Genomic DNA, 21801 nt, shown 5'->3' with positions numbered 1-21801 from the left:
ACCAAAACTAGTAGTTTGCTCCTTTCTTTCTTGCATAACAATCCCCTGAATACTAACTAGAAACAAGGTTTTATAGAATAACGGCTACATTTCCCAGCTTCACCAGAAGCTAGGTATAGGCACAGGACTAAGTTACAGCCAACGAGTGTGTGCATCTTCTAAGCTATGCCCTTGTAGGAGAGTGACATGCCCCGAGCTTCTCTTTCTCCCCTCCTTCCTCTGAGCCTCAGCTATGGCAATAATCAATCTGACCACTTATAAATAAGGTCAATGTCCTAAAGAAAGTGGAGCACCAAGGTATAAGGATTCTGGGTCTCTGACACTCTGAAAAAGACTTATTTAAGTTATTGTTAATTCAGGTTTCTGTTTGTAACAGCCATACAATATCCTCATAAAATACCTAAATTCATACAAATATCCATGTATTAAGCAATTAATAAAACCTTAATAAAGTTTACAAAGAAGAAATAACATAGACATTACCTGATTGAAATAAACCTAAAAAACCTATTAATAAAGCCAAAATAATAAATAATTCTACCATCTAAATGCCTAAAAAAATTTCTCTTAAAACAACTTTTGAGATAAAGGAAAAAAGCCACACTTGCAGGACATTTTAAATTAACAGTGATGATAACCTATACATAATAAACAATGAAATAGAGCTGAAGCAGTGATCAGAGGAAAAAATTATAGTCTTAAATACTTATATTAATACATATACTAATATATATGTAAATGAAAACAAGTATTCAACGCAAGAAATTAGAGAAAACTACATAACACAGAGTTTTAAAAGGTAAAAGGAATAAATTAGTAAGTCATAAACCAGAAAAATAAATAAATCCAACATCTACTTCTTTTAAAAAAAGAAAGATAATCATTATCTAGTTTAATCAAGAAACAAGAAGAAAAACTCAAGTAAACGAGATAGGAAATTATTTTAAAGACAGAGAAGAAACTAAAAGAATAAGAAACTATTGTAATCATCTATGTGTAAATAAATTTTAAAAGCTGGATGAAGCAAACAATTTTATAGGAAAATACAATATATCAAAACTTACGCCCAAAGACATAGAAAAACCAAGTAGGCCATTTACCATATAAAAAACAGGAAAGAGTTATGGCTTAAGCTTTCCTCAAACCACAAGGATTAGATGGCTTCACAGTTGAGTTTACCAAATCAAGTACAGGCCATTTCACTGTTATTTTTAACATCTCAGAACATGTAAAAGGAATGAAAGGTCGCTACCTAAAATTGAGAAGGAAAAAAGTTACAGAGCAATCTCATTTTCTTTCTTTTTTTATTTATTGAATTTCGAGGGGGTGGGAGGGAGGCAGAGAGAGAGAGAGAGAGAGAGAGAGAGAGAGAACCACAATGATCTGTTGTTCCACTTATTTATGTATTGATTGATTGTCCCTTGCATGTGCCCTGACCAGGAACTGAACCTGCAACCTTGGCATTCAGGACAAAGCTCTAACTAACTGAGCTACCCCCGCCAGGGAAGTCTCATTTTCTTTTTCCTTCTTTTTTTAAAATATATTTTATTTATTTTTTCTTAGAGATAAAGGAAGGTAGGGAAAAAGAGAGGCAGAGAAACATCAAAACATGAATCAGCCACCTCTCCCAGGTGCCCCAGTCAGGGATGGCCCACAACACAGGCATGTGCCCTAACTGTTAATGGAACTGGGACCTTTTGCTTTGCTGGATGATGCCCAACCCACTGAGCCGCATGATCAGGGCAAGGCAATCTCATTTTCAAATGCAGAAATTCTAACTAAAACATTAGCAATACAAATGCAGCAGCACCATAAAGGAATGATAATTTGTGATCATGCTGGGTTTATTCTGGAAATATGAGGGTGGTTCAATACTATAAAAGATTAACATAATTCATTTCATTAATAGATATAGGGAGAAAAATATGGATATTATCATAAAAACTGAAAAGACGTTTGGTAAAAATTCAATATCCACAGGACCATGGGTACTTCTTTAATGCATGAGTGTCTGCTTCCCTTACTCTTTACAATATAGTGAATTAACATACTGGGTCTTTTATGGGATGATTCTTGAAAATTCATTATTTGTTAAAATTCTTTACATCTGACAAATGTATTGAGGATAGTTTTTACCAGAATCTTTCCATTTTTATGTATTCAAATGTATCAAAGCTATGCCATAAACCCTAAATTAGAGGTTTTCTCTATTCTAAAACTATATAAAAAAATCATCTCTTGTTTTTTTTATGTATTTAATATTTGATTTTCAAATCTTTAATTCATCTGGAAATTATTTTGAAGGAAGTACTAAGGAAAGGGACTTTGTTTTTCCTACATAGTTGGCCTGTTGATCAATGTGAGTTATTAAACTTTTGCACAAATGACTTAACTATTGCACAAATGCCAACTATTTTCAATAATAAGTTTCATGACAGACTTGGGTTTATTTCTGGACTTTCCCTGCTGTTCTACTGACTAACCTATTAAAAAAACAGTATCAAAACTGTTTCTATATCTGCACCTCTATAATATATTTTAGTATTTAATAGATGGTCCAACTAATTTTTATTACATATTAAAATGACAAAAGTTTTTATGGAATAGACTTCTGATATTATAATAGAATTCAAAGGGAAACTATTTTATCCACTTTTACCTTTTTGTGAATGTCTTTTCATAGCAATAAAAAAGTGACATTCACTGGGCTCCTACTATATGCGAAAACAGAAATAGACAATGTTAAGGTTCACTAAGAAGCTTTCTTGAGTGAGGGAGTCTGTGTGCTTACAGAATCAGTGTTCATTCCCTCTCTCACACACACACTATCTTGACACAACCAGTTTTCATCCTCTGTCTCTGTCTCTCATACACACTCACATACACTGTACTGTTACTTACACATACATACCTGTTTGATTTCTTTAACAGCCAAAGTAACTGAGAACAAGACTGCCTGACTAATGCTGCTCTGACAGGAAATGTCACAGGCTGATTTAGTTCATTACAAATGCATTCCATCTCTTTCACCATTGTCCAACTGTAACCTGAAATGAAAAGGAAGAAATTTAACTTTTCTAATTGGAATACTGAAGTCAATTAAATAAAAACTAAATTATGTATGTAAATTCATAGGTAATTCATACAAATTTCCATTTGAATTCAAAGTGAATAAAAATACAGCTTAATGAAGGAAAATATTTTGGGTGGAAAATGTAGATAAAAATTAAATCTAAAACCATACCACAAGTGATCTACAGCAAATTTAATTAAAAATTTAAATATTAAAAAATAATTTACTAATATCTCAAATGCAAAGAAAGCAAATTTTGATACAGTAGCTACTTTAAAGATTCTAAGACTCTGAGGTACTTCCTCATTATTAATATTCTCTATAAACTAAGATTTTCCATTTGTGTTGTTTTCCAAGAGAAAGATGCCTACTATGTGTTCATTAGCTGTTTAAGTAATAATTAACTCCAATTTTAAAACATTTATTTATTTATTTATTACTTTTTTATTGAATTTATTGGAGTAACGTTTAACCTTAATTTTTAAATTTTTGGATAGTCCAGATTTCAAATAGATTTTACCTGAAATAGAAATAGTGGTGAAACTGACTTTTACATATGTGTTTTAAATCCTATTAGGACATTATGGAAAACACATTTAACTGTTTATAAATAGCTGCAGAAAAAAATTACATCTTAAAATAACTCTAAACTCTATCAAAAGCAGATTGCAAAAAAGTATTGGTCAGTAAGAGAATATTTTACAGAAAGCCTATCTGAATATATTAGTTTAGCAGCTAAATTTCTCATGAAAGAAGGGAAAAGACTGATTTCCTTTAAAATTTGAAAAATTATATACTGTAATTAGAAAAAATTGCTAACAGAAGATATATACTTATATTACTACAAACTTATAAACTCTTTTTTCTAAAATTTGTGGCATAAGAAATAGGGGAGGATAAAACACATGATGGCAACGGCAAGAGGCCAGTGGAAAAAACCAGTCTCAAAACATGCAACTCCAAAATGACTTAAAGACCTGGTTTAACTCAGTTCAAGCCTGAGGTTAAAGCCTGAGTTAAATAGTGAATAAAAGGAGTTCAGAATCAGCAAGGAAGTTACTAAACACTCTCTAGTTTACCTTCTTTAAACACTTTTTAAATTATAATGTTATATTTTTAAATGAAACTAATAAAAATTTAAATGATTAGAAAAATTAAACTAGAGTCAAGTTAAAACATTGTTTTTTTCTCTCAATCATATCAATTGCTGGTCCAGCTGGTAATAACCTAAATGTTGCTACTCACTAGATAGCAGTTATTATAATGTCATGTTAGACTTAAAAACTTTATATTTAAAAACAATAATAGCAAGTAAGTAAAAAAAAAGTACCCTGAACACAGGATAAAGGCTGACATCTTCACAGGTTCTAAACACCTTTTTAGGTTATCATTTTTACCACATCGACAGATGTCCCAGAGCACTGGATTGCTTACTGGCTGTTACCTGGAAATTACTATCTAGGAATATATGAAGAAATAGAAAGATGAATAAGAGTGATAAATTTCAGCCACGAAAGGACGAAAGGGAAGCTGAAAATATCAGGTCCATCTGTAGGAGTAGGTGAAGAAAAGAAGGAATCGAGCCTAGAGAGACTCATGGCCGCCCACTCTCCTGTCCGGCCAGAGAGCATGAAGGCAGCAAGGTCCCAGCACCTTAGCCGAACCTCTTCCATTGTGCAGGGAGCATGTGCTCTTCAGTCATACCCCCACTACTTATAGCCTCACACCACATGAGAAGCTCTTATTACCATTTCTTTACCTTTCATCTGACACAGGGAGTTTGCTCCACAGTCAGAGGAAAAAAAAAAAAAGACTATACAAAGTTTTACAAGTTCAAAGACACCAACTCAGGATTTGTTTAAAGTATTCAAAGAGGCAGGTTTCATTTTTCTAGACCCTGCAAATAAATATTTCTCATGGAAGCTTGGCAATAGAATGTCACCAATGAACGCAGTGTCTATCTGAAATAATAGAAAGAAGAATCATACACGTATCTTGAGAGCCAGACCTTTATCTCCATTAGACTCTTAGATTTTGTAGAATGTGTTTTTGATTTTGTATTAAAGGTATTTATTTTTATATTAGCAGTATATTTTAATTTGACCAACAAGAAATGCATTTTGTAATTATTACCTTCATTGACTTTCTCAGGATACCATCCTGTTGTCCAACCCAGGGAAAATGTCACATCTGGAAAGAAGGATGTCACAGTGTCTATAAAAGGTTTTGCGTCCACTACTTTGCTATTCCCATTTGGACCGGGAAGAATATCAGCATTAATCCACACGGGACGCTTCAGATGCCTCTTCACATTTTCCAAAAGCATCATCGATGGTTCTACAGCTGCCAGACTGAAAATACAGTTTGTTGTCAATGAGAGAAATTTATAAAGAGTAAATAGGAAGTTCTTTTAAACTAGTGGTTCTAATGTTCTCAAATTCATAATAAAAATATAATACAACAGTCCTGGCCAAATGGCTCAGTTGGTTGGAACATCATCTCATGCACCAAAGGGTTGTGGGTCCGATCTCCAATCAGGGTACATACGGAAGCAACCAGTTTTCCTTCCTTCCTTCCTTCTCTCTCTTTCCCCCTTCCCATCTCTAAAAATAAATAAATATATCATCAGAGTTGTTTTTTTTTTTAAGTATAATGCCTAATAATAATGCCTGAATTAAATAAAATCAAAGATCACAAAGTACCATAGAGGAAAGTTAACATCTGCCATGTGACAAAATGTTAACTTTTACTTATTATTCATGAAGATACCTTAAAGGTTTTATAAATGTACAAGTAATGCCACTTGTGGACAGATGGAGGTTTCAAAATTGCATATTAGGATCATGCAATATAAAAACAATTTAAAAAGAGATACATTCATCAGAGAATATATAAATAAGATTTTAAAATCTGATAATCTCATAACCTACAAATTCGCATTTATGAAAATATTCAAAGTGCATGTTTCTAGCAATGGCTCATGACCTTGGAGAAAAGAACCTTTTCTCCATCGTGTATTCTTGTGTGAATCTGGATAAACATATTCCTAAAAATGATTACAAAGCATAAAATGATAAAATTTCCTTAAGGCTTTTATAAACTTCATTTTTTCCCTTTTTTGTAAACACATTTTCTGGAAAGTAGAGGCAACTGTATTTTAGTTACTTCTAAGTAAAAAGGCGGCTTCACTCTTTATTTCCCAACATCGATTCTGACAACTAGAGACTTTGAAACAATAAGGTTTAGTTTTTTGTTTAATTTTTTTTTATCCTTGCCAAAGAACATTTTGTCATTGCCTTTAGATAGGAAGGGAAGGAGAGAGTAAGGGAGAGAGAAAAACTTCAGTGGGTTGCCTCCTTCCCAGATTTGGGATCCTGTGTGCCGGACTGGGGATTGAACCCTCAACCTAGGTATGTGTCCTGAATAAGAATCAAACTCATAATCTTTGGGTTACAGGATGAGGCTCCAACCAACTGAGCCATAATGGTCAGGGCAACAATAAGATTTTAGTCAGCCTACATAAATTTTCCTTTTCAAAAATGTACATACAAGCTTTACTGGAAAACTACACTATTTATTATTCTGAACTACCTCTGAACATAGGCCATTTAAGGCCTATGTTGATTTCTAGGAAAATTAGCTTTTGGTGAAAACTGCAATGGGGAATGAAGAATTTTGGAGATGGATGTTAGAGGGAAACCATTCAGCACTCCCTTCTCACATTTCTATCTTTTTTCCTAAGGAACTAGAATCCTTCTGCCTATGCTTCTGCTGCTTTTCATTGCACTGCTTTTGGGCACTCTACTTTAAGAAGAGAAACTGATAATCCCATTACTTCTTGGGTCTTGTTTATCAGTGAGCAAGGATACTGTATGTGCCATAAAACCAGAAGGAACCAGCCTCTAACTTTTCACTCTGTTCCCATGTGGTAAGCTCTTTTTTCTCCTTCTTCTGACCCTGGAATAGAGGCCCTAGATTTTATATATATTAATTTTTAAAATTTTTTCAATTACAGTTGACATTCAATATCAGTTGGTATTAGTTTCAGGTGTACAGCATAGTGGTCAGACAATCATTTACTTTACAAAGTGTTCCCCCCAATATTTCCAGTACCCAACTGGCACAATACATGTTGTTACAATATTATTGACTATATTTCCTATGCTGCCCTTTACATCTCCATGACTATTTTGTAACTACCAATCTGTACTTCTCCATCCCTTTACCTTTTGTATCCAGTCCTCCAACCCTTCTCTCCTCTGGCAACCATCAGTCTGTTCTCTGTATCTATGAGTCTGTTTCTGTTTTCTTGTTCATTTATGTTGTTCTTTAGATTCCACATTAAGTGAAATCATATGGTATTTGTCTTTGTCTATCTGACTTATGTCATTTAGCAAAATACCCTCTAGGTCCCTCCATGCTGTCACAAATGGTAAGACTTCATTTCTTTTTATTGGATGCCCTAGATTTTAGTGCATTAATAAACTCTGATGCTGGATCTTGCAGACTCCTATTTAAACGCTGTCATTTCTGTCTCAAATGCTCTCTGCCTTGAAGGGTATCAAAACCATGTTAAAAACCACAATTCTGAGAATCTGACATTGTACTTCCTACAAATTTTCCCATTTTTGGTAGCAAGCGACTTGTACCTGTGGCTCCAAAGCCTGCCTGTCTCCAAGTCCTATGGGGTTGTGCTTTTCCTGGGTGGAGCAGGGGGAAACCCTGAAACTCCCTTCCAGAAAGGACTCTGATTTCTTCAGAAATCTGGTGTCTGTAGAAGTTGGGGGAACTTTTTAGGTTTTCTCAATTTAGTAAGCTGACATAGGGCAATTTAACATTGGTTTTTCCATTTGACAATATCAAGTGTCAGCTAGCATCTTCTCCCCAAAATTGAAATTCCACCAGCATACGTGTCTACTATAAAGCACTGCACAGTAAGAAGCTATGACGCAGAACATGATGAAGCAAGAATTTAATACTTATTCTGTTTTATATGTGAATACTTTAATTACCATTAATATATACTACAAATACAAAAAGTAATGATACTTTCCTATACCAGAAACTTAAATAAGGAAAACAAAACTTGCATTAAGGAAAACATAAAACCTTACTGAGGAAAATTAAACTTTTGTTGTTATAGTTCTTAGTTTTCTAGAACTTGACAAAATAATTCTAAAAGAGTAAATGTGGAGGAAAATCCTGGAAGAATCAGTATTGTAAATATTGCAAAATGACCCATCCCTCCCAAATAAACTATAAATTCCATGTAATTCTAATTAAAAATACTAGTGGCCAACATTCTCACTTCTTACATGTATAAGTATTAAGTTTCTCATAAAGAACTGCTAAAAGGTTTGCCATGTTGACCATTTGAAGAGGGAAGTCTTGATCACAATACTATCTAAAATTTCTCTTTGCTTAGTACTTTTCTAAATCCTAGAAAAATATACAAACTTAGTTTTTATAGAATAGGTTCTTTTTCCTAAAAAGTTATTTGTATGTCAAACTTCTGAGTACCACATCCTATTTTCCTATTAATTTCATTTAGAAATTGAGGATAACTTAATAAAAATCATACTTAAAATTGCAATAACCCACTTAAAATTACATTTAAAATAAATAATTATCATTAGTGATAGTTTTGTTGTGGTTTTTTAATGTATTAATTTGAGAGAGAGAGAAACAACGATTTGTTGTTCCACTTACATATGCATTCATTGGTTGTTCCATATGCCCTGACCAGATATTGAACCCACAACCTTGGCATATCCAGACAATGCCCTAACCAACTGAGCTACCTGGCCAGGGCTCTGTTTCAATGTAGCTAAAAGTACAAAGTTAGTTAGTCAGGTACAGATATAACAGGATATTAACTTTCTCCCTCTCTGCCCCCTACACAGAGTTATTCTGTAACAACCAGAAGACTGAACATATTTGTACAAATACCTCTTGAAATCTAGTTTGATGCCTTTATTGCTTTTCATAACTTCAGTCAGCCATTCCTGTAGAGTATTATCACTGCTTGATTCAGGAGGATGGGCCATGATTGGTTGGCCATGGTCTGATCCATTACTCGGAAGAAGGACATCAGCCTCTATCATGTGAGCAGAACCTGTCCCAATAAAAGAACTTAGGTTAATGCTAACAAAATAGGGACTCCAGAAGATGCCATGTCCAGTATCCTTTTGAGTAAAATAAAAGAATAATAGAAAACTGCCATTTACTAAATAAGTGCCAGGTACTGTGCTAGGTCTTTACACATTGCTCTTGTCTTTTACATATAAGCAGGCAGTTGGGGAGGAGTTAAATATCATTCCCACACAGTGTTTAAGCTGTTGTCATACTATTTAATTTCCTCCCAGGATACAGCAAAGCAAATATACAAAAGAAAGCTTAATAACTATTTGTTTAAGTCTCTGAGAATAAAAATATTACTTTTACCTTCTTACTCCTCAAATTAGAAACTACAAATATTTATTGCTTATGTTACAGATTCCTTTCTTTGACTTAAAGCTCAGCTACTGTTTAAAAGCTGTGGACAAAAAAGGGACCACATACTAAACCTGACAAGGTCAGGGGAGGCCCATGCGGCAGGTATTCCAAACTCAGAGACCAAAGGTAACCACATAGGATGGTCTGAACGTAAAAATTCCTAATAAATGTGAGTCATTGCAAGCAATCACATGCTAGGCCTTCAGCTTCCTTAACAGAGGTCAATCTTTACCTTAACTGAGCCTGTCTACATCGTTTTGCATCTAAGAAAACGCACCCTAGAATGTCAGAGCCCATCCCTTTTTCTGGACCCCTCAGAGCACGAGACCACAGAACCCCTCATTGTTATCTTGTTCCTCAAATACCATTTCTATGTGCTATAACTGTTAATTATTAACTATCCCCTACCAACAAATGTAAAAAAAGTATATGTATCTCTGTTTAACTCTTTATCCAATCTCAGAGATTTCTCCTCTTCTCTTTCTTCTGCCTCCCTAATCAATGAATTTCATGTAACCCCCCACCATTATATCTCCTTTGGTTTTAATGTATAAAATAAACTGTAAAACTGCTATTCTCTGGAGCAGTTTCTCAATCTGTTGAGATTTGCTTCCCAGCAATTGTTGTCAGTTTGGTTCAAAGAAACTCACAAAAACTCTCTACAGGCTTGGACGTTTCTGACATCAGCAAAGCACACTTCCCTGGAAAAGGTAATAAGCTTCACCAGAGACTTAGCATGAATGTGTTTTGCAGGGGGTGGTAGATGACTCCAAAGATGGTTGGCAACACTTCCCCCTATACACATATACCTCTCTTCTCTTCTTTCTCCTCCCCTTAAGTGTGCGCTGACCTTGTGACTTGCTTAACCCAAAAGAAAATAAGGGAAGAAAAACCATCAGTTCTAGGCCTAGCCCTTAAAATGACTGGCAGCTCCTGCTTTCATCCTCTTGTAAGCCAGCCGCCATGCAAAAAAGTTCAGGCGAGACCACTGAGGACAGCAACCGGAGAGGCCCCAGCCTCCACCACACAGAACAGAAGAACAATCAGCTGACTCCAGAAGTCATGAGAAATTATAAATCGCTGTTATTTTAACGCAGTAAGTTTGGGATTAGTTTATTATACAACAATAGTTAAAAAAAAAAAAGTTATCTGGAAGTGGAGTGTTGCCATAAAATCTGAAACCTGACACTGGCTTCAGGACCTCTTAGAATTTGAGAAGGGAAGGGAGTTGGAAGAGCAATGAGGAAATTCTGATTGGAAGCTTGAGAACAGACAACCTGTTTTATATAGTAATGAAACTTTTGGCAACATTGCCACTTACGCAACTGGTGAAAGACAGAAAGGGTACCTAATAAATTTGCAGATTTGGCTAATGAGTTTTCCCCGCAGAATGTTGAAAGTGCCACTGGCTTCTTTTAGCTGCCTATGATAGAGAACAGAAAGAGAGTGAGTTCAATAATTAACCACTCAGATTTTAAGTAGCATATAGAAATATTTTCAATTCAGGACTTGTGCTGAGTTAGAAAAGGAAATCTAGCCTCTTCGGCTGGCAAAAGATCCTCAAATTGGGAGGCAGCCTCAGGAAAAAGCCAAATCTGGGATGCTGCCTGTAAACTATTATCTCTGGGTCCAGGTCAAATCAAGGGTGCAACTACAAGAACATTTGTTAAGAGAAAGATGGTGCCTCATGTACTCATACAGCTAGACAAAAAAAATCCTAAAATCTGAAGGGTATTGTCCCACAGCACCCTAACTGGCAGACCAAAGTAGAGAGAGGTCTACCTCCAAGAGATTTGGAGTTAAGGTTTTTGATTAGAGAAACAGTTTATAATTTGATATACATTTTTCATGGAACCGTATCCACTTGGACCCAAAGAAACAGAGGTAGTTCAAAATGAGAAGTATTCTGTGTGCTCTCAAATTTCCACAAGCAGGAAACAAACTGAAAAGACTACTCAGCTGCAAATCTGAGCTATTTTGCAATAAACACATGAAAAAGTGGTCAACATCATTAGGCTTTAGGGAAATGCAAATATAAATAATCAGATAGTAATTCATACACACTAGGATGACTATAATGGAAAAGATAGACAATAAAAAGTTGCCAAGGAAGTGGAGAAATCAGAATCATCATTCATGCTGCTGGAGGGAATATGAAAAGGTACGACTGCTTTAAAAAAGTTTGTTTTTTCTCAAAAACAAACATAGTCTTACCATGTGACCTAGCAATTCCACTTCTAGGCACATAAACAAAGGAAGTAAAAACATGTATCCACATAAAACTCGTATACAATTGTTCATAGCAGCATTATTCATATTAGCCAAGAAATGGGGGAAAAAAAAAAAACCTCTAAATGGGTCAGTAAGACGTGATGTAACATACAATTAAATATTATTCAGCCACAAAAAGGAATGAAGTACTGATACATGTTACAATATAAATGAATCTTGAAAGCATGTTAAGTGAAATAAGGCAGCCACAAAAGGCCACATATGAAAGAGAAGTACAAGATGCTACCCTGAATTTTGATCCTAGGGTCAGGAGACGTCTCTGGGGAAGTGGCAATTCAGCTGATACACAAGGATGTGTAAGAGGTTAGCTGAGCAAAGTGTGAGGAAAGAGCATTCCCGGAAAGCACACACCAACAGCCTGAGGAGGAAAAGAGCTCAGCCGTGGGAGGAGCTGCACGACCAGCAGCCTGGAATGTAAGAACCCTGTGACACTGGAGAAATAGGCCGGTTTACGCAGGGCTTCACAGGTTATCGTGGTGGTTTGAAGACTCCAATAAATAGAAACCCATTCTCCACATGGATTCTGAGAAACGAAACAGCCAAGTTGGCAGATGGGGTTCACAGTATTACCTTTATCACCAATAAAGCTAGGTCAGGAGATGCAGCTTAGTTGAGAACTAAATGAGCTTGCCAACTCTTAACTTCCACCATCACCTCCCAGTTTAAAATTTAGAAGAGCTTCTTTGAAGCAAAGTTCCAGTGAATACAAACAGGCAGACTGCTGCCTCCCATTGTCTGGGTGGAAGAGGAGAGGGGAGCATGCTCCTTTGCCCAGCAGCACCTTCGAGAGATCAGCTCTATCCAGCCAAAAACCACACACCAAAAATTATCTTTGTCTCTGTGAGAAGAATAATCAGTGAAGCAGACTCCAGGGAAGAGCTGTCCTCCTGGAAGCCAGAGTGGTAGAACTAAGTGAAGACCCGTTCCACAGTTAGAGTAAGAATTTTTCATGGAAAACCATTAGAGTTTTAAACAAAAAAAAGGCCTGATTTATGTTTAAAAACTCCACTTGGGATGCTAGGTGGAAAATGAACTGAACGAGAGCAAAAGTGGAAGCAGGAAAATGATTTACCAAATTAGGGCTGACTCATATATCTACTGGTTGTTTCCAGGGGCAAGTTCACAGAAGTTCAGACTGGAGCTAATAAAGTAACTTATCTCATGTCCCTGGAAGTCCAGAGGTAGGGTGGGCTCCAGGTGTAGTGTAATCAGCAGCTAGATGATGTTATCAGTGTCTTTATGTCTCAATTTTTTACTATCCTTGGTGTGTCTTCAGGCTGATTTCTATTATGATGGTAATGTAAGATGGCTAACAATGCCATGGCGGCTACATACTTTGATGTTCATATATTTCAGTTTTAAGGTAGAAATCTTCTTTTGAGCCAGGTTAGATCACTTGCCCACCATGGGAACAACACTGAAACAGCACACAAACCGCACTGGCCAGCTTAAAACAAGTACTACTTCCTTAAAGCAGATCAATGATTACTACAATCCTTGAATTATTTTTTAGAGCCAGCACTGCATAGGTGCTCCCAGAACCAAAGGACTGGGACATGAACAGAACTTGAACACTGGAACCCTTTCAAAAAGCAAAGGGTCTGTTGTCCAGGAAGATCTGATGCTAAGCCTCTTACCGTACGTAAATGCCCAAGTTCCAAAACTATCCAATCAAACTGCCCTGCCAAAGCTTCTGCATACCTCTTCCCCTTAACTCCTCAAACTCTCCGTTTTAAGGCATCAGGAAACTTGGGCTTTTGAGCAACAGCTTTCCACTTCAGCTTGAGGAATGCTAGCAATAAAACAACTCTCATTTCTCTACTGCAATTCTCAGTGTTCAGTGGTTCTGCTGGCACCGGGTGGACGAACTCTTTCTGTTCCAAACAATATGAATCATCAAGGGAACTCCAAGCGCTGATTAATTTATTCTGATCCACCTGGGGCCTAGGAATGGAGTCAGCTTCCATATGGTTGTATGGATTCCCCAAAGTATAAAACCTGGGGCTCTGGTTGCCTAACAGAAAGAAAAGGGGATATTATCTGAAGACTAAGTAACCTATGAAAACTTCCAAGATCAACACTAGACTGCCAGCAATTGGAGGTGACTTACCATTAGTAATTTTTAAAACAAAATTAAAAGGAAAGTATTCATATTTAACTAGATTATTTCTAGGTGTGAAACTTCTACATATCCTATTATGAAGTATAAATTTTTAAGATGTTTTCCCAAATTTTTAGTTGTTGCTACATAGAAATACAATTTATTTTCTATTTTGACTTTGTAATGACATTTCTAAATTTACCTATGAATTATAATAACTTTTCTGTAGAATCTTTTTAATATTCTATATAACAACCATATTGTCCATAAATAATAGTTTTTTTTTCCATTCTTTAAATTGACATATAACTCACATACTATAAAAATCACCCTTTTAAAGAGTACCATCCAGTGGTTTTTAGAATATTCAGAAGCTTCTGCAACCATCACCACCGTCTAATTCCAGAAAAATTTCATCATCCCAAAAAGAAACCCTGTACCGATTAGCATCCACTCCCTATGCCCTACTCCTGCCAGCTCCTGTCAACCATGAATCAACTGAAGCATCTTTTCCTGAGGCACTGATTTTGCTAAAATTCATTTATGAATAATCACTCTGCCATTATGTGCCAGGCACTGTTTGGGGTGTTTGGGATTCAAAATTAAACAAGATAAAGTTCCTCCCTTTGAGAAACAAAGAAAAATAATTTAAAACAGTATCTTTACAATACAAGAAATGTATATTCAGATACACTATCCAGATACATGATTAAGATGCAAAAAATGCATGCATTTTACAGTAAAACATGAGACTCTAAAGAATTTTACTTGTTGGGTGAGGTCACTTCAAGCTATTCTAAAGCCCCTAGTGATAGACTTTCACTCTCCTCTGCTGCTGCAGCCAACACGGGTACTTCACAGCAAAGCCCTCTAATGAAGAGAGATGTACATGGATGTAGATTATCGATTATGGAAATAGATATTGACAGATATGATTATAGATAGAATTAGCAAGCCAGAAGTCTTGGTTTCTAGCGTAGGCACAAATACTGCCCAAGGCAATTAGTTATAAATTAGTATACAATGGCTTCATCTATCCATTCAACAAATAGTTATTGAGCCTCTCCTTAGCACACTGTGAAAGACAAAAATATGTAAGACACATGATCCTGGTCTTAAAATTTTTCTCAAATCACTACAGTAGATAAGCAAGTGCAATAATACAGGACAGTTTCAAATATGACACATAAAAGGCAAATCACTTCTAGAAAATAAGAAGAGTCTTTCATTATGGAAATTTGTTCATTTTGTAAACAAAATGAGATCCTTTATAAAAATGTTTATGCCAGCTTATCACCCTGGTCAGGTGGCTCAGTTGGTTGGAGCACTGTCCCATACACCAAGAGGCTGTAGGTTCCATCCCTGGTCAGGGCATGTGCCTGGGTGGTGGGTTCCATTCCAGGGGGGCGAATGAGGGAGGCAATCGATTTATGTTTCTCACATGGATTTTTTTCTCTCTCTCTCTTCCTCTCTCTCTAAAAATAATAAAATCAATAAACATATCCTTAGGTGACGATTAAAGGAAAAACATTTTTATCAGCCTATAGTTTACACTTGGATCATCTAAGTCTCTGGTACCTGCAAATATGCTCAGATATCAAAAAAAAAAAGGAGTTGAACTCATCTATTATCCAATGTAAATATAAATAATCATACTGACTTACTTTTCAGTGCCTCATTCATTTGTGCCTTGTGGTTAGCTGCATGATACCAGGTGATCTGGGCACCATCTTCTGTAGTGATCTGGTTATTTCTCAGAAAATACTGTAGTATATTTTCACTCCAAGATCCTAAAATAACAGCATTTTCATGAAAAAAATAGTTTGTTTTACATGGAGTAAAAAAAATTTAATGAAAAAGGGCATAGCACATCTTGAGAGAGAGTAATAAAGTAATTAAACTGAGAAAAACATGAGATTTTAAAAAGAACAAGTATTGTGATGTGGCAGGTTAACACATATATAAACATAGAAACATGCTATATATGATGTAATAATTAGTAAACATATAGGATAGTCTGGACCTCCAAAGCACGAAAAAACTTGTAAGAAACAGATTTTTAAAAATGGTAAGAAACACATCCTTTAAAGCAAGAATTTTCACATTGTGTTATCTCCAAACCTGGCCCCATAAATACGTAAAATATATGTAAAGCCAAAGCTATATTAAAAACGTCTAAATTTTGTACAATTTAATTGTTTTTTCCACCTGAAGACCCACTCTATATCTTAAGTCACGCATTTAATTGCTCTCAGCCTTTTGGCTAGGATCAAGTGTAGCATCTGTTCTTATCAGTTTAAATTACACATTTAAGCATATTTACCTTCAGATTATGAGCCTCAGCACCATTTATATGAGTGACAAACTTTTGAGTTAATATTCACAGATTTATCTATCATGTACAAATATACATAATTCCCATATCTATCAACTACTTTTTGACACACCAGATTTTCTCTTAATTAAACATTAAAATGAGTTAACTGAGACTAAAACACTTGAACTCAGATCTACTCCAAATGATGCTGTATCCTACAATAACAATGAGAAAGAGGTAAGAAACAATGAAAGCAGTTATCTATACTCTTACCTCCCTACTTCTTGTTCATTTATTTAAACATTTAAGCACTTACCAAGTAGCTGCAAATTCCCTATGCATAAGATTTGTCTTATGTTAATTATTTGTTTATTAACTCTGCCTAATAACAGTTAAAAAACTAAAAATGACCACTGTAAACTGCTGATAAGTCATTGAGAAAAAGTAAAATTTGATTAGAGAATGGAGCAGCATATAACTTCACACTAACATGCATGGACTTAGCAACCACTCTGTTTACTTCGTAGCTGGGCTACAGAGTAAAGGAGAGAATTAGCTGTAGCATCCACTACCCCCACAAGCAGCTTACTACTCAACACACCTGGCCCTCTTTAGCATATGTAATAGAGTCTGAGACTTTTAGATGAAAATAAAAGGCCATGATTTCTTAAATATTTAAGTTATGCATTTTTAGAAAGCACATTAATTATAACAGACATGCCTAACAATGCAAAAATAATCAAATCTTAATATAATCTCAAGATAAAATATGTGACTAATAGAGATGTTAAGAATGAAGTTTTTGAAATCTAGCAGAAGATCCACAAAAAAGGTCCTCATGCATGTTACCAGAAAAGCTAAATATAAGTTAAAGATGCCTACAGATGTGTCCACATCGTCATTCAACTAAACACACTACAGTCACAATTTGTATAAGGGCAACTTATATATTAATAATAAAATACCATGACTCCAGAAATTTAAAAATTTTAAGTAAAAAGGTCTCCTTGCCCTGTTAATGGATGAAACTGCCACTTTATACTTAGCCACAGCTGTATATAACTGTAGAATATAAGAAGACCCCAATTATCTATGATCTAGGATATTTAGTACTATTTGAGTAGGCTGTAACTCTGAAAATAGGGCCAAGAGAAAGGCAAAATTAGTTACAATTTTTATTTTTATTTGTGTTTTTCCTTTTTTTCCCATTATCAATTAGCCCGAGCATCTCTCCCATCCCACCCCCTGCACTCACCACACTGTTGTCCTGCAATTTTTAAAATTAAGACTTTTTGGGTGAGCAGTTTTAGCTCTACAGAAAAAACCCCAAAAAACCCTGAGTGAAAGATACAGCAAGTTCACATATGTCCCTTCCCCTATTTTTACATCTTTTTGTGGTGATGAAAATGTTTTAAAAATTGATTGTGGTGAGAATTACACAACTCCAAATACACTATAAAAACCAATAAATTACATGCTCTGAATTAATGAATTGTAAGGTAGCAAATTACCTCGAAAAGAAGAAAAAAAGAAAAACATTCTTACTAAAGAAAAATACATCTACCTTTTGGCCCAGAAATTTCACTTTCATAAATTTTCATAAATTTATCCCATAAACTAACATGCTTATATGTGGGAAATGACATATTTGATACAAAATATATATTGCAGCATTGTCTGTAATGGGAAAAGAGTGAAAATAACCTAAATAGCCACCAACAGTAAATTCACTAAATAAATTGTTATATCTGTGTGATGGAACATTATACTGCCATTAAAAAGAATCTACATGTACAGACATAATCTCAAGATATATTAAGTGAAAAAAAGCAAGGTAGAGACTATATATATATACACACACACACATATATATCTCTCTCTTAATAGGAAGAATAATGACCCCCCCCAAAGACATCTATGTCCTAATCCCTGGAAACTGAATATGGTATATTACATAGCAAGAAGGAATTCAGGTTACAGATGGAATTAAGTTTGCTAGTCAGCGGACTTTGAGGTGAAGATAGTGGTATAAATCATCCACGTGGGCTCAATTTAACCACAAGACTCTCATAAGTGCAAGAGGGGGGTCAGGAAAGTCAGTGTCAGAGTGATGCAATATGAGAAAGACTCAATCAGCCACTGCACGCTTTGAAAATGGAGGAAGAGATCACGAAGCAAGAACCGAAGCAATCCCCAGAGTGAGGTAAAGACAAGAACACTGATTTTCCTCTAGGGCCCTCCAGAGGGAGTGCAGCCATGGCTGACGCTTTGATTGTAGCTCAGTGAGACCGATTTCAGATTTCTGACTTGCAGAACTATAATAAACCTGTATTGTCCTAAGCCACTAAAAACTAATGCTTTAAAAAACTAGTTTATATGTTTTTTAAATAGTGAAAAAAATTTTTAAGAGCTACATAGTATATGATGGCAGGTATACTATGACCTTAACTGTATTTTCTTAAAAGTCAGAATTGTTAGAAAATACAAGTATACTATTAACTTACTATTGGTGCCTCTGAGTATTGTCATTATGTGAATTTCTTTCTTATATGGTCTATAATAAGCATGCATTACGTTTACAGTCAGGAAAAAATTTAAACTGAGAAAAGGTTGAAGGATACAATGTTAATATATATAAGCAAATATATTTAAGTTAATGTATATGAGCAATGAACAAGTAGAATTTGAAATGAAACATAATACCATTTATATTAGCACCCAAAAGACTGAAATACTTAGGTATAAATCTAACAAAATATGTACACAATCTATATGAGAAAAACTGCAAAACTCGATGAACGAAATCAAAGAACTAAATAGAGAGATGTTCCAAGTTCGTGAATAGAGAGACTCAATATTGTCAAGATGTCAGTTCTTCCCAACTTGATCTATGGATTCAAGCAATCCTAATAAAAATCCCACCAAGTTATTTTGTGGATACTTAACAAACTGATTCCAAAGTTTATATGGAGGCCAAAAAGCCCAGAAAGGCCAACACAATATTGAAGGAGAATAAAGTAATGACACTACCCAACATTAAGGCTTACTATAAGACTACAGTAATCAAGACAGTGTGATATTAGTGAAAGAACACAGATCAATGGAACAGAATGGAGAGCTCCCAAATAGACCTCCATAAATAGACTCTACTGATATTTGACAAATGAACAAAGGCAACACAACGAAACAAAGAAAGTCTTTTCAACAAATGATTTTTGGACTGGACATCCACATACAAAAATGAATCTAGACACAGACCTTACACCTTTCACAAAAATTAACTCAAAATGGATCATAGACCTAAATGTGAATTGTAAAACTATAACACTCCTAGAAGATAATATAGGAGAAAACATAGATGACCTTGAGCGTGTCAATGACTTTTTAGACATACACTAAAGGCACTATTCACGAAATAATGGACTAGCTGGAATTAATCAAAATGAAAAACTTCTGCCCTGGGAAAGACAATGTCAAGTGAATAAGAAGACAAGCCACAGACTGGGAGAAACTATTTGCAAAAGACACATCAGATAAAGGACTATTATCCAAATTACACAAAGAACCCTTAAAACTCAACAAGAAAACACCCAATTTAAAAAATGGGCCAAAGACCTCAACAAACAATTCACCAAAGACAATAAACAGATGGCAAGCATAAAAGGGTGTTCCACATGATGTGTCATAAGAGAAACACAAAACAACAAAGTACAACCACACACCTATTGGAGTGGCCAAAATCCAGAACGCAGATAACAGCAAATGCTAGCAAGGGTGTGAAGCAACAGGAACTCTCATTTATTGTTGGTGGGTATGCAAAATGACACAGAGACACTTGGGAAGATGTTTGGCCATTTCTTATAAAACTGAACATACTATTAACATATGATCCAGTTCGTTCCTTGTTACTTACCCAAACGGGTTGAAAACATGTCCACACAAAAACCTGCACATGGATGTTTACAGCAGCTTTTTTCATAATTAACAAAGTTTGGAGGCAACCAAGATGTCCTTCAGTGTGTGAACAGATAAACTGTGGCACATCCAAACAATGAAATATTATTTGATGCTAAAATGAAATGAGCTATTAAGCCAAAAAAGGACATAGAGGAAACTAAATGCATATTACCAAGTGAAAGAAGCCAATATGAAAAGGTGACATAATATATGATTCCAACTATATGACATTCTGGAAAAGGCAAAACTATGGAGACAGCAAAAAGATCAGTGGTTGTCAGGGATTGGGGTGGGTAAGGGATAAATAGGTGGAGCACAGAGCATTTGGGTACAGAGAAACTATTTTGTATGATACCATAATGATGAATGCATGTCATTACACATTTCTCTAAACCCACAGAATGTACAGCACCGAGAGTAAGCTCTGGTCAACTCTGGACTTCCGGAGATTATGATGTGTCAATGCAGGTTCACAGTTGTTACTAGTCGGGGGAATGTTGATAGCGGGGAGACTACACGTGTATCCCGTTAGGGGATATATGGAGAATCTGTTCTTTCCGCTCAATTTTCCTATGAACCGCAAACTTGTCTTTAAAAAGCAATTCTTTTTAAAAAAGGAACAATATTCTTGGTCGCCCCAAACGCGTTTTTCTTTTAATACCCACGGCGGGAACCATGGTTCAGGTCAGTGGTCTGTGAGTGCTCGCTGAGAATGCGGATCGCGGGGACCTAAAAAGGGTAGGGGTGCTGCCAGAGGAGTCTCTCGAAGCGCCCCCAACACCCCTGCACGAGGCCAGAGAAAAGTGCAGGTCGTGGCGCCAATTCTGCGGAGCAGGGACTGTCGCTTACCAGGTCCCCCAGCGGTCGTTGTCATGCTGACGGACGCCCGCAGTCTGCGCAGGCGCTAAGCGGCTGGCATCGCGGAAAATCTGTCACGGGTGGCGCGGAGAACCAGCTCAACAAACCACGGCGGACAGGCCTGAGGCCACCTGGGAGGAAGCTTGCGACGCTGAGGCGGAAGCTGCGTGGGGGCGGGGGGCGGTGCGCAGGCTCAGAGGCTGTGGCTCGAGCTTCGCCTGCGCGCAGGCTCCGCGGCCGGGGTCGCTTCAGACTGTCCCGCGAATTGTTCTTTTGAGAGGTCGTCGGAAAACAGGATTCTGTGACTGTCGCCGGCCCGGTCAGGGAAGACAAAGGCAGAGAATGAGACGCAAGATTGAATGCAGTGGCTGGTGTGGGGTACGAGTTTCCAAAGTTGGTTATAGTTTCTCTTTTTCGTTTTCGTAACACCCTAGAAGGACATGGAACCATTTCTTCATAAAAAATGAGTGTTTCTGCCCGAGTAACGGAACCGATAACTTGAAAGTTTCCTGGCCCCTTCGTCTCTCTTTACAGCCGCGTGCACTCAGAAAACACTCCAGCAGCTAGACTCTCACACCCACTGCCTTCTTTGCCCTCCTTAATTCCTTACTTTCTACTACCGTTCTGGGGATGGAGGAGGAACACCCCGCAGAGTAGATTTATCTGAATTAGCCCTGGCATTTTCTGGTTCTGTGACTAAGACGATTA

General features: G+C 36.3%; 1 protein-coding gene and 1 pseudogene across 2 annotated transcripts in view; one reads left to right on the top strand and one right to left on the bottom strand.

Moving 5' to 3' along the window:
* Positions 1-21220, bottom strand: part of FAM151B (family with sequence similarity 151 member B) — a 30115-nt gene extending 8895 nt beyond the window's left edge. Inside the window, exons 1-6 of one of the 2 annotated variants that reach the window (XM_054578269.1) lie at positions 21085-21220; positions 15626-15751; positions 9023-9188; positions 5207-5424; positions 2912-3047; positions 1205-1252 (exon numbers count right to left, since the gene is read on the bottom strand). In XM_054578269.1, the coding sequence (XP_054434244.1) occupies positions 1249-1252; positions 2912-3047; positions 5207-5424; positions 9023-9188; positions 15626-15751; positions 21085-21109 (675 nt within the window). In that variant the 5' untranslated portion in view covers positions 21110-21220 and the 3' untranslated portion in view covers positions 1205-1248. Of the gene's footprint in view, positions 1-1204; positions 1253-2911; positions 3048-5206; positions 5425-9022; positions 9189-15625; positions 15752-21084 lie in introns of those variants that run through there. The other variant, XM_054578268.1, reaches the window with a different exon arrangement.
* LOC129074753 (uncharacterized) lies at positions 16206-16312 on the top strand (annotated as a pseudogene).
* Positions 21221-21801: the final 581 nt, after the last annotated feature.

The sequence above is a fragment of the Pteronotus mesoamericanus genome, unplaced genomic scaffold, assembly GCF_021234165.1.
Source record: "Pteronotus mesoamericanus isolate MK-2021 breed Mesoamerican mustached bat unplaced genomic scaffold, CSHL_Meso_final contig_50, whole genome shotgun sequence".
Lineage (NCBI taxonomy): Eukaryota > Metazoa > Chordata > Mammalia > Chiroptera > Mormoopidae > Pteronotus > Pteronotus mesoamericanus.
The sequence above is the reverse complement of the archived record's forward strand: the minus strand, read 5'-3'. Positions and strand labels throughout refer to the sequence as shown.